The sequence below is a fragment of the Primulina tabacum genome, chromosome 16 (assembly GCF_025594145.1).
Source record: "Primulina tabacum isolate GXHZ01 chromosome 16, ASM2559414v2, whole genome shotgun sequence".
Classification (NCBI taxonomy): Eukaryota; Viridiplantae; Streptophyta; class Magnoliopsida; order Lamiales; family Gesneriaceae; genus Primulina; species Primulina tabacum.
This window is the reverse complement of record NC_134565.1, coordinates 34,177,190-34,191,397: the sequence shown is the minus strand read 5'-3', so window position 1 is coordinate 34,191,397 and position 14,208 is coordinate 34,177,190. Positions and strand designations below refer to the sequence as shown.

General features: G+C 34.0%; 1 protein-coding gene and 1 long non-coding RNA gene across 2 annotated transcripts; one reads left to right on the top strand and one right to left on the bottom strand.

Annotated features, from left to right (window-relative positions):
* Nucleotides 1-201: 201 nt before the first annotated feature.
* LOC142530199 (uncharacterized) lies at nt 202-692 on the top strand. The gene is made up of 2 exons (XR_012816060.1): nt 202-383; nt 480-692. It is a non-coding gene; the product is annotated as an uncharacterized LOC142530199 (long non-coding RNA).
* A 4,380-nt stretch (nt 693-5,072) lies between these two features.
* On the bottom strand, nt 5,073-8,655 carry LOC142529504 (ammonium transporter 2-like). The gene is made up of 5 exons (XM_075635058.1): nt 8,157-8,655; nt 7,719-8,064; nt 6,489-6,774; nt 6,255-6,358; nt 5,073-5,663 (listed from the first exon to the last, which is right to left on the bottom strand). Exons 1-5 carry the CDS (start codon nt 8,456-8,458, stop codon nt 5,223-5,225), a joined length of 1,479 nt encoding a protein of 492 aa, XP_075491173.1. The 5' UTR covers nt 8,459-8,655; the 3' UTR covers nt 5,073-5,222.
* Nucleotides 8,656-14,208: the final 5,553 nt, after the last annotated feature.

Here is a 14,208-nt window from a genome sequence, read left to right as displayed (position 1 = left end):
ATGCTAGAAGTATTACTTTTTATTGTGAATATCAGTATGATTGACTCATCTTACAAATAAAGATTCGTGAGAACGTCTCACAAGAGACATACTCATAAATATGACAATGTGTGGAAATAGAATTGCTCAATCTCTTTAATTTTTTAAATGTAAATGGATCTTTTTTGTCTTGATCATTTCGTATATCTTTGTCTAATATGGATGTCCTTTTAATGGGCCTAACGATGAAAAGGCCCATCCAAATTTTGAGACCTCTTATATATAAATCAGCAAAACCCTAATCCAATCTTGTGCAGCCTTCCACATTTTATCACCTCCACCTGTGACAAAGGGAGGAGTCCCGAGCTTTCGATTGCATCTTCTCGTTCGATATGAGAGCCAAGGTATCAAGAATTTTTTATTTCAAGGATTAGTGAATTTTGTCCATCAATTTACAGTTTTATGTTACATTTTTGTTTTGCGATTGATTTTGTCAACAGTGGAAGAAGAAGCGCATGAGGAGGTTGAAGAGGAAGCGCCGAAAGATGAGGCAGAGATCCAAGTAATCCTCATTTCTGCTGGCGTTTCTAGGGTTCCGGTTTCAAGCTTTCAGTTTTATGATTTTGAATCTGTATTAGTGCACCTTATGTTTATGCGCGAGACTTACCAATCAACTAATCAATCTCATGAGATTTCATCGGTTTCAATTTTTATCCGAATTCTATGCTTTTGGTATTGGCGGTTATCCTAAGGATGAGTTTGAAATCGCTTTATGATTTGAGCTTCTCTAGTGATGCATTCCCTGGTCTGGCATGTTTCAGAAGGCCATCATGGAGAGTTATTTACCGCATGAGATAACCAATTCATTTTTTTTTATAAATATATGGTGTAATAATTATAAAAATTGCACCTTGTTCGTGATATTCTTTAACTCCTCCTTTACTCTGTGTATTATCTCAGTACACATTTCCAGTTTCTGTTCTACCCGCCACATATGTTCCCTGAGCATTCCATCAAACCATGGGGCATTAGGTTAGCATATGCGAGCCCTATCTTCCACCCGAATCCTGCCGTTATATCGGAAGGTGTAGGATAAGCTTATGTGTAACATTCCACAATGGATTCTATAGTGAGACCTCTCCTCCAGCTGGCTTGAAATTTCTTGGCTAACTTCTCTTGTTATAGTTTGATTCCGAGTCTCCTTTTGTTAGTTGAGAAGCCTTTTATGCTACTTAGTACGTGAATAGTTTCATTGCACCCTAATAATGATTTCAATGGTTCCTCGACCTTCATTTGATACCTACGACTGGGGGGCATACATCTCATGAGACCCTGAAACTCGTGTCTCCTTCATTAGAAAGAGAGTACGCAACTTTCCATCATGATGGTTCATCAATGTCCACTGATTTAGCCGCCTTCTGCGTTCTCAACAAAGCCAAGATTTGCACTTCGTTTGCACCATTGTTTTGGGGTCTGCAAGAGAGGTGATTTTGAGCATTTTGCATCTTTACCGAACTGATGTGGTTGGCTATTAAATCCAGAAGAGCATTTTCATGATCTAGCCCAGTCATTATGGATCCGCATATTTACAAAATCCTTGCATAGTTCTGGTGGTTCTTGATGTATATGTGCGCGTGTGTTAAACCTTGGATAGCCGACAAGCTAAAACGGCTTTTTTTATTACAAGAAAAAGATTTTTTTGGAACAAAAATTATGCTTAAAATGTGAATATTGGTTTATGCTTTAATTTTTCCTCCCAAACCATTGGTTAAACAAGCTGCACGTGCACTTTCTTGACTTGACGCGTTCGTTGCGCCATATGGGAATATACACATACATGATACCTCCGCTGCGGTTGTTCGAGCCCCCGTTGAGCTGAACACAGAACGGGGTTACCTCTGGCTGGGTGTATGTACAAAGATTTTTTATGAAGTAGGAAGTGAATGTGCACAAGAAAAACAAGTATGGGTCTTGGTATTATGGTTAATCTAAGGTTAAAGATATATCGTTATATTAAAGCATGGGCTCTTGGCATTGCAAGCTAACCTATTCCACTTTATGGTCGATTCGATATTCCGTAACGAATACCACATTGTTGCAATCCATCTAAGATTCCAAACTGTAATTTTAGATGATCGAGATAATTTAGCAGCTAATTGCAGTATAAAAAGCCATTATCGAAGCAAATATAATAGCAAAATAGGACGAGGGAATATAATAATTTGTCGTAGTTCTCCTCAGTACAAAGTTGAGACACACAAACAGCAGAACAAATATCATATCCAACTTGAATTTGACACATTCAAATTGACTGTGCTACCCAAAGTTTCTTTACCATCACAAAATACGCAACAAACCATAGAAGATCTAAACATTACCACATAAAACTAGCAGTAGCTACGTTAAATTAGTACTTGAGCTAATATATATAATCATTCCACGAACACTCTTAATTAACACATCAAAATATTTACGAAAAAAATCATTTAGAAGCTACCACTGCATGTGTATATTATATTACGCATGAAAAGCTACGTTTTCTTCATACTGAAACCAAGAATCCTCTTTCACTGCCTGAACTTGATCCTCTGCGTAATCAGTAAACAAGTCGAACTCGTGATGGTGATGAATCGGAAGAACTGATTCTGAAACCAGGGCCTGCTGGTGGAGCCATGAAATCTGGTCCTTGAGGAACTTCACGTACTGTATGGCTTCCTCGAGCATGGAAACCGTGTCCATTTTCGAGCCGCCGGGTACCAGGCTTCGCAGAATCTTGAACCTGTTGCTGATGCGGTGGCGCCGCCGTCTTGCCGCCACGCTTTGTGGGTCTGAGGACAACTTCACTGTGGCACCGCCGTTGGGCTTCCTCTTATTATTAGTTTTTCGTAAATAACATGTGTTTTTTTTTTAAATCAAGTTTAAAGAGTCAGCTTTGCATAATATAAGCCCAGTTCAACATCGTCTAGTGAAATGTGTTAGAATTAATTTAATGAAATGTTATTTGAATTCTATAAAAACTAGAGTTTATCGTTTATGTCTAGTCATTATGGATACGATACCTATGCAATCATGCTTACGTGAACATGGGCACATAGCAAAGAGGTACTAAACATGATCTTCTGTTAGTAATACATGGTTAGTTTTATAGTAACTTAGGTTAACAAACGAATATGAAACATTTGTTATAAAATAATCACTCAGATCTGGATTCGTTCATTATCATATTGACTTTTTACTCCTCCGATGACAATCACGATAAAGTAAGAATAAATTACCAATATCTTATAAAGAAATATCACTAGCTCCGATCCAAACAAGTAAATAAACCAACATCTCATCGAGAAATTTGATTTAGAACTACCCGATTAAATCTACATATCTAAAAAGTATCGATTTTCCAAGTCTATTACACTAACAAAAGTAATCAGAAATTAGATATTTCACGTATCCACTCCCCAAATTATTACATAATCCAATTCCTAATGCGTACGCAGTTGACTAAAATTGGCCAATTAATCTTTGCAAATTGATTTTCACAACCACTGACATGGATTTGCCAAAAAAAAAAAAAATGGTGAATTGTGGCAGTCGATTGTGTCAAGTATAATATTAAATCCTCAGATTTAATACTATATTAATATGGATATAATATAAAATTCCAAAATCAACAAATCCTACACCTACAACATTTATTTTTTGGTTTAAATTTGGCACATGACAACACCTAGTCCTATAAATCCCTATTAAATTTAGTGAATCCCAATGTTGAAATTGAGGCGACTGGGGCCTCCCCTGAAATTCATATACGTAAACTATCTTTTTCACACTATGGAAATAAAAAATAAAAAAAATTTATATGGAAAAAAATAAATAAATCACCTAAAAATCAAATATATTGATTGGGGGAGCAGACGAAAATCACACGAGTTTCCGTGTTTCTCGTGCAGTGGGGTGGGTAGAATCCTAATAGTTATGACTTGTTCAGCTGGAAATTCACCTGTCTTTTAACTGTCTTTCTCGTTCCCAAGCAACAGCGTATCTGATGTATGTACTATGTATACAAACACGTACGTTTGAGAAGTTCGATATTCTTATTTAACACTTTTTTAGATTATTATTAACACATAAGATTTATACAGTATGATTTATAAATTATTATATTAATTTGAAAGTTATTTATTACACATCGAATAATAACGGTTATATATATAAAAGGAATTCCATCTCTTTAATTTAATATCTTATAGATTGGCTTAATTAGATTTTATCCTTTTAATTACAATATCATATGCCCTATAGCAACCCGATATAAAAATGATTAAAAATGAAAAGACAGCCAATATATTACTTATTCACTAAGATATATATTTAATCAATTTTAAAAGAAAAACATAATTCAATATAGATCAAGTTACGAAATATTTTTAACATTTTCCTTAGAAAAAGCACATGGATTATCTATATTCGAGTTATTATTTAATTGTAAAAACTTGTGTGAGACGTTCTCGCGATTCGTATTTTGTGATACGGATCTTTTATTTGGATCATCCATGAAAAAGTATTATTTTATTCTAAGAGTATTACTTTTTATTGTGAATATCGGTAGAATTGACCTGTCTCACAAATAAAAATTCATGAGACCGTTTCACAACAGATCTACTCTTATTTAATTTATTGGACGGGGGATATTAATAAATAATATGTAATATATTTGAATTATAATTTGATTCGACGGTTTAAATAACCCCCTGTTAACGGAAGATGAATGGAGGAACCATGCGTGACGAGTTAAACAGTTCGTCTTTTTGGTAGGGTTTACTTTTTAGTCACAAAAATCTCGGTTTCTTGGAAGTGTAACAATATAATTATTTTAATATGACAAAAACTTGTATGAGACGGTCTCACGGGTCGTATTTTGTGAGACGGGTCTTTATTTGGGTCATTCATGAAAAAATATTATTTTTTATGCTAAGAGTATTACTTTTTATTGTGAATATAGATATGATTAACCCGTCTCACAGATAAAGATTCGTGAAACCGTCTCAAAAGAGACCTACTCTTTTAATATTACACGTCAATTATAAATGTGACAATATCGATAAAGTTGACACGTCTCACATATAAAGATTCATAAGATCGTATCACAAGAGACCTACTCATAAAAAATACAATTGAACACAACAAACGTTACAAAACAGTAGATTCACACCTTGTCCTTTCTTTTTCCTCTACGCCATCCAAGTTTATACATTTACAGTCATTCCTCTAGCACCATTTAAATGCCAACCTGTGGCGGCCATTTCCACCGGCTGAGCCGGGTTATGCCACCCGTGTTTAGCCGGTTCGTATTTCTCCCCGTCGCCCCACAGGGCGTACGCTTCCTCGCCATGGACTGCATCGTCTCCAATCACGAGTTCCTCATCCGGCATTCTCAGAGGTATAAATATTTTGATTAATAAGAGGATAATTGTCGTGGCAGTGAAATTCCAGCCAATTATAAACAGCGCTGCAACTAGTTGCTTGAGGAACAGTATTCCGCCCCCGCCGCCGTAAAATGCACCCTTGGTGTTTTTCACCGGCAGAAGCATGCTGCAGAGGGTAGGTTCCGCCAGGAGTCCGGTTAAAGCGCCACCCAAAACTCCGGCCACTGCATGTGTGTAGAACACGGCTAATGTATCATCCACCTGTAACATCATCGGATGTTAATATAAACAGAATTCTTTATATATATCATGTGGTTTTCCAACCTAGAAATTATAATTTCGGTAAATAAGCAAAGTAATCCGTATCCTGTACACGAATGAATAAATGAAAAGTGGACAATATTTTTTTTAATTTACAACACCCTAAAATATATTGACATATGTGGATATATATGTCTTTTGGATCGGATATTTTTTTAAAAAAAATCCTAAAAATGGATCTAAAGTTTTCCTATCAATATTAACAGAGAAGTACAAACAACAATTTTCCATTTGAAATTTTCAATTTTAGCTTGGGATCCATTGTTACAGAAGCCAAGTGTTAGGATCTTTAATCATGCATCATTAGATCATACTACATCAATTTTTAATGTAAATTCAGTTTCTTTGCTTCAAATTAATATCTTAGAAATATATGGGAGCAGAAAAGAAAAGGGAACCGAACAAAAAATAAATAAAAAGGAAAAATGCTTGGACTTGAAGAGTCGACACAGACTGAGAGGAAACTAAGCCCCCTAAATAAATAATAATAAAAATTAAGTCTTTACTAGGGGAAAGTAGAGGGAATGGTACCTTTTGTAGCAAAGTTGACTTCTTGTGAAGAATTATCATTGAGAACCATGGGATGCTTCCAGAAAGCATACCATAAACTATAGCCGCCCATGATTGCACCACGCCTATGCTTTCCATATATATTTCACGATTCAACTCAATATATATATATATATATATATATTAAAGATCCCGATAGTAATTAACAAACTTGATTTTTTAAATAAATTATATGCTAAATTAAGTAAAATATACCTGCACCGGGAGTAATGCAAGCTAAACCAGTAATCATCCCCTGAACAGCGCCTATAACTGAAGGCTTCCCAAAGTAATAAACATCGAGTGTTGTCCAAACAAGAAGGCTAGTAGCTGCTGAAATATTTGTATTCAGTACTGCCACTGAAGAAACTAAATTTGCAGCGTATGGCGCCCCGCCGTTGAACCCAGACCACCCCATCCACAGCAACCCGGCTCCGGCAAGCATCAACAGCACATTGTTTGGTACATACCGATCCCTGTCTACTTTCAACCGCGGCCCTACCTATTTCGGGAAAAAAAACAAGTGAAAACTCGTTAATTAGGTCCTTGTGTTCATCAGAATAGAAACTGTATTATTTGGTTCGGAGTGGACATCCAACAAGTCAATTATTAGCTTTGAGTTAACGATAAATTTCCGTTAAACATCATGCAAAAACCATGAATTTGCTACAGTGCATGAAATGTGATTGTATACTGAGTGGTTATCAAAAAATATAAATATTATTTATGACTGGATTCTCTAAATCTAAGTTTCCGTTCAATGTATGGTCTGAGAAGAAGAATAAACATTTAGTTCGCTCATAATAAGTTTCCATGATGTATCATTGTTGTTATATCTACATATATACATGGATACACGCTTATCATATGATGAGTTCATTGACCCACCCTTACCTTAAATCCCCTAGATGGTTCCCATTAACTGAATTAAAATTTTGAGTTGTAGTGATGCACAGCGCTATTCGAATGAGTCTTTTAATTATATATATGTATATATATATTTGGTGCAGATGGTCTATGTGTTTTGAAGTGTATGATCCTACAAATTTATAGTAAGTGCGATATTTTAAAGAATATAGCTTCTCTAGCTACCTACAGATGAGCTGTATGATCTTTTGGAACATACACGAGTCACGATAAACTATATTAAAAATATATTAGATACGCAGTATTCAGATATTCCTCAATTCTCATCATTAAAGAAATGTTTGATGAAGGATTTTAAATTCATGAAGCTGCAGTCAATCAAAAATGCAGCCGACAGAACTTGAAAGCTTTGCAAGAGGAAAAAAACAAGATGTTGCGAATCCAAGAACAATTGAGTCATTCAGATGAAATATTGGCAAAATTTGGCCATTCTTGTTTAAATTATACTTATTTTGAGATGTAATTAGTACTTCTTGAATAGTAAGAAGCTAAACGAGTTTTTTAGTAAAGAAATTGTACCCAATAAGCAGCCGTGAAACCAGAAATCCCTGAAGCAAGATGAATGACGTAGCCGCCGGAATAATCAATCACTCCCCAATGATACAAAAAGCCACCGCCCCACAGGCTGTACGCACCCACCGTGTAACAAAAAGTAAGCCACAAAGGCACAAAAGCCATCCACGCCTTAATATTCATCCTCCCCAACACCGACCCCGCAACCAAAACCGTCGTAATTGCAGCAAAAGTGAACTGAAAGTAAACAAGAGAAGCCATTGGGATGAATGGCTCGTTCATTTTCGTTTCAATGGTGCCATTTGAATAATGATGCGTGCTTTCCGGCACTGCCGCTCGCCCTGTCAGATACCTGCGAGAAATTAAACATGAAATATCTCATCAAATGGGTAAAATTGACCGTCAACTGCAGATTCAATCATTGAAGATTTTGATCCACTGTACTTTTGACCAAGAGCTGGGGCGCCTTTCCCCCAGAAAGGAAAGAGTTCGTCACCGAAAGCCAGACGATAACAGAGAAGAACCCAACAGATCAAGACTGCGGCGAAGGCATACAGCGCCATGAAAGCGGAATTAACGGCCCATTTCTTCTTCACGATGCTGGCGTAGAGGATGACGAGTCCCGGCATGGACTGGAGCCCGACGAGCGTCGCCGCCGTCAGCTGCCACGCATTGTCGCCTTTGTTCAGCCAATCCGGAACTGCCGGCAGGCGTACTTCATATGCTAGAGTTAGATTACTAGACATCTTAAGCTTTCTATTACTGTAGGTACAGTCTTTTCTGCTTCAATTAAGATGAGATTTGATCGGTAGAAGTTCTTGGATTGGGAGGATCTCTGTGCATAAAAAGCATTGCATTAAAGACATGTGAGTCTTGGTTGGTTAAAGTGGGCCGCAATTTGCAACGCTGTGTTGTGTGCGGTGGAATTATTTGAAGTGAGATGGTCAACGAGACTTTGGTTTTAGGATCACTTGCGGGAAATGGGTCTGAAACTCGGAAAAAGATTGAATATTTCACCCTACATGGGTAATGTCTCATTTGTAGATCCAAAGTCAGATTTAACCATAAGTACATAGGATCTACTATTTTTTTTTTAAGTCACAAATGTGACTAAATCTGGACCATCTAAATCTATAGGGACAATGTCCCCACAAATAGGATCGAACGAACCGAAAAAGAGAGCGAAATAATGTATGGTGAGTTTTGCCTGAAGTTTAGTTTCAAGTGATTGGATTGATTTAATTAGACAATAAGATCAAATATTATTATATTATATAATTATTAATATAATATAATAAATAACATAATTAAAAGTTTAAAACCTAAAAATATATATAAATCGATGATGAAAGCTGCTAAGAGAATATGTGAGAACAAATATGGTTAGATAAAAGAAACGTAAATTTTTTTTTTTTAAATCAGAAGTTGTTTTATCACAAGGCGTGATCACGCGATCACGCCTTGTTAGAAAACATTTAATGCGTTTAAGACAATTTTTTTTTGGTGCAGAAGTGATTTACCTTCCTTACCGGATTTTCTTCTTGTAACTTTTGATGTCTTATCGCCTTATCCGCAGTTGGTGCTTTAGTTTTCTTTTTTTTAGTATGGTAAGGCGAAAAGGCGTAAGCGGTTTTAGCAAGTCAATTCCTTTCCCGCTTAGCTATGAAGCAAGGCACTTTATTCCGCTATAAAAAGAAATGCAAGGTTAATGACACAGTTCTGGGGGTTCGAGCTATCTTATAAGGCGTTATCACGCCTTGTTTGAGGACATCTTCTGCACAAAGGTAACAAAAATTGTACTGTTTGAAAAAATATAAAAATAAAAGAAATTAAAAATAATAAGAACAAAAAATTTGGGTTACTTCCCAAAAGCGCTTGATTTTTAGTTGTCAGCTTGACCCTCAAAAACACTTATTCAAAGAACGGCTGACACCCAAAGTACGTGTCATATGACACCATATATGGGTCTTGGTTCCATGTGCCCTCAATTTTGGCTTGATGTATGCAATGTAAGCCCCTCTTCTCAACAAAACGTGACTTTAAATAATAGGCATGGGATGAGAATATCATCGTTGGGTCTTGAAGAACAAAATCTGTTGAAATTGGCAATGAAGAAAGACAAGGATCTCGTAGAGGTATGTATGATAATATTATCGATGAGCTAAAATCGATAGTCTCGGGAGCTTATTCATCTATCAACTTCATTGGTGGCTCATTTTCGTTTGATATTTCTTCCAAAACTTTTTCAGATTGAGGCTCAACAGTTTCCTCATTCAATGCCACGCACTTGTTTACCATATCATTTAGTCGACATATGATTATTTCAAGACTATTTCCCTCATCTTCGTGATGCTCGAAAGGTTGGTCTGTAAAATCAGATTGACTAATTTCTGGAGTGTATTGGTGGCTCTAACTCTGCAGCGAAGGATCCCAATAATGATGGTAGTCAAAATCGGCCATATCATTTAACAAATATATCACACTGTCTTCAGGTCGACTAAGTAGTGGACTACCAATTGTTAGTGCTCCATTAAATACCCATCTTCGTGTAGCTACATCCAAACATTTAAGGAAAAGTCGAATAAGAACATAGTTAGAAAAATCATGATTTATGAACGTTGTTGCTAAATTATTGAATCTCTCTCATGCCACGTAGAATGGCTCTCCGTTTTGTTGGGCAAAACTTGTGAATACTTGTCGATGAAACATCTCGACATATTTCGCAACAAAAAGTTCTCAAATTCTCTTCTCTCGATGAATCACATGTAATAGAAGAACAAATCATAACAAAGAAAATAAAAATAACGAAACTCGATAAAAAATTAACCTTGCATCGTTCCCTGGCAACGGCGCCAAAATTTGGTGAGCTGTCATTGTGCTACCAAACTTAAATTCCTACTCTCTAAATAAAATTAGTGTAATGATGAGCATTGTCGAATCCACGGGGAACGGGAGATTTATTTCTTTCAAGCAAAATGTAAATAAAGGGGGGATTTTGATATATTAATTTAATAAAATGCTAAACTAAATTTCTCCAAGAACGGAAAACAATAAATTTAAATGATAATTAATCAACTAGAATAAAATGAAGATTTTAATACGAGAAAAATCTGATTCAATGGAGTTCTACTATTTAATTATATCAATGTTCATCGGCTAACAAATAACTTATTCATGCAGTTATAAGTAATTAACCTTAAAATTATAAGGATAACCGCTAAAATTCTTGTGTTTTTCTAAATTAATTGACCGAACCCAGCATCCTGTCAAAACTTATCAATAATCAACTGGACACGATAGCGTTCCATATTAATTGAAGATAGCTTTTAGATTTGTGAAAACAGTTAATCCTAAAATCTAACAACCGAGATAGCTGCAATTGATAGATCGAGTTTCGTTCATTTATTTAGATTAAATATATTATGATAGCACAACACATCTAATCTATGCTACTCGTGTACCAATCATTCATGACAACTAAAGATCACTGAATTCATGGATAGCATTAGAAAATTATATATCGAATTAAATTGTCAGATTAACCGAGATACAACATTCATATAATTAAATATAAATCAACAAATACTTGAACAAAACACGATTATTAAATTGAAGTACAAAAAGCCTCACAGTGATAAATTGAAATAGTAGAATTATCCCTTGAATCAGAAATAAAACTTAGCCTAGAGTTGTAGAGAGAAGTTGAGAGAGAATCCTTGCGCCTTTCTTTTGCTCTTCACGTGAGTTGTTGGAGAGGGTTGGGAGAGTTCTTTCTTGTTCAATCAGTATTTTATTGCCGCCTCTTGTTTGTTTCACGTGAATAGTGTAGGAAAGAAAATGAAGTATTTTTATTTTTGGATCCAAAAAAGTATAAAAGCTCAAATATCTAAATTTTAACCTAATTACTAAAAAATAAAAGATATTAGGAAATATCCACTAAGAATATAGAGTTTTTTTTATGGAAAAAATTCTATCTTCTATTTATTCCTTGATATGAAAATTCATCAATTCTCACTAAGCAGCCGAGGAGCAGTCATAAAGCGTGATCATGTCTTATCCAAAAATCACTTTTGAATTTTTCTGTTCAAGTCTTCCACTAAGATCATATCGACGACTTTAATTGTGATATAAAATCACATTTTTTAGCCCAGATTTATCACATGAACAGAAAACATCATCCTACAATAAAATCATACAAAAATGTGTCAATTAAGCACGTTGAAAGTGGTAACAAAGAGAGACGTGACAACAAAAAATCCAAACTATTATGAGCCTATCAATGTACTCTCATAATTCAAATATCCCTTTGAAGTTTTTGTTTTTGTTTTTTTTTTTATGAGTTGCACCCAAGATAGGATTCTTGATCTTCTTGGGTCGGATTTTTTTATTATTTGATTAATTGGATTTTCGAAATTTCCATGCATAAATCTTCTTATCATATTGGTTTTTGTTCATCCCTCATGTATATATATATTTGAAATATATATCCATAAATATATGATAATTTCGAAGATATGATATTACACTATCAACTTATATAATCTTCATTTATCTTAAATTTTTATCTTGTATTTTAATTTACTAGTTTTGAAATTATACTCATAAATTTTGAAATGTACATATACATGTGTGTATATCCAATATCTCACTATTTTATTTCTTGAATCTTGCATAATCTTGACCTATGCATACCTATGTACCAAAATAAAAAAATTAAGTATATTTATCATTTGAAATTCGAATTCCTTGCCTAGTTTGTACACAAATTTAATTATCACCTACCACTTCATATAATCTTGACAATCTTAAAAAAAATCTTGGATAACTTAGTAAAAATTTCGAGTATAAACAATACACTTGGTTTGAAATTCATGAATTTTACATAATCGATCGAATCAGTCTAATTTTGATAACACTTATCAGTAGTACAAGAGAAGAAAGTGGGGGGAAATCAATAATGTGCAAGCTTGTTACGTTATTTTAAGTTTTAACCATACGTAAATATAAATATGATTTTCCATCAATCATGAAATTATAAATTCAAATTTGATCATGTATGGACCTCGTCTCTCAACTATGCTATTTTATGAAGGAGTGAAATGTTGTGTCTAAAACATGTATGGTTTTGTTCAATATTTGTAACTCATTACTCAAAATATGAGACAATATCATTTATTTTTTAAATCAAAATAAAAATATCTATAGTTTGATGACTTTATTAATTAGCAATTGACTTAATGAGTTACACACGTACATGCGAGGTACTTTTCAACGTTCGATAAATTTGGACTAGAGCACGGTCTTCCAAGGCTGCGATCTCATCACCCCGTCATGAGACATGATTAACCCTAAGAAACCGACCAAGTCACCAGCGAATATACTTTTAAATATAACAAAATATTATGTAGCACACGATACGTGATATATTAACTCTTTTTGTGTTTAATATTTGTTGTATATAAAAGATATAATATTTTATTAAGATATGATACTTATAGGATTTAATGAGATTTACTAAAAAATTTAGATAAATTAGAGCTATTTTGAAGAAAAAAATAAAAAAATAAAGAGATGTATAAAATTAGCTAACAAATACTATGAAAGAGTATAATTGTAAAGAAATTTTGGTGTTACATCGATGTATCGAAGTTAATTAGTATGAGATAATCAAGTTTAATAGAATTATTATATATATATATATATATATATATATTATTTTTTTCGATAAAATAGATTTGGTCGTGCTTGGTTTTTTTTTTTTTGGTGAAATTGTACTATCATCTATTTTTTAAAAGTTTATTATTTCATATTGCTAATCATGAATGACTTTTGTTTTTCCTCTTATGATGGCGAACCCTATTACATAAAAGAGAACCCTTCTTACATAAACGAGATAATGTCAAAGTAGTGCAAAAACCTTTAATCAATGACGAGAAAATGATTAATCTTATCAAAACTCTCTCTATAAAGAAAATAATTTGATGACAATATAGAGATGATCAGTCTCAATAATTTTCAAAACCTTACATATTTTTTTCAAATCTCGAGATCGTAGATTTGAAAATGAATACAAGACCAATCCATATTTTATAGGACATCTTCTCAAGAATCTCTTCTTTGTATGTTTTTATTTTATTTATTTATTTATGTAGAATGTCAACATACTTGATATCATCACGTGTCTTTGTCTTTTTACCCAAATATATATGATTCTTTTATCATTAAATATCATCCGATTCGACTGAAAATTTTCCTAGTTTAATTTATTTAGCTTAACAATTTCATTTCATGTTTCTCAATGATTAATCAAGTTCTAGAATAAAATTTGTGGTTTACATCCTACCAATCAAATATAGCTCTAAATGGAAATGATCCCACTCACAATCTATTTCATCAAAATTTAACCTTGTTTGCATGGAAGACCAAAATGACGATCACTAGCAACATGTATAGTCTCTCCTCTTTATTTTCCAAAGTAGGAAATGATAGTTGATAA

Bases quoted from the DNA above. Each gene is read 5' to 3' on its own strand.
- LOC142529504 (XM_075635058.1), bottom strand. From the start codon at position 8,458: ATGTCTAGTAATCTAACTCTAGCATATGAAGTACGCCTGCCGGCAGTT. The intron at 6,775-7,718 runs GTACAATTTCTT...TTCCCGAAATAG, and splicing joins GTTTCACGGCTGCTTATTGG to GTAGGGCCGCGGTTGAAAGT. The intron at 6,359-6,488 runs GTATATTTTACT...TGGAAAGCATAG, and splicing joins TTGCATTACTCCCGGTGCAG to GCGTGGTGCAATCATGGGCG.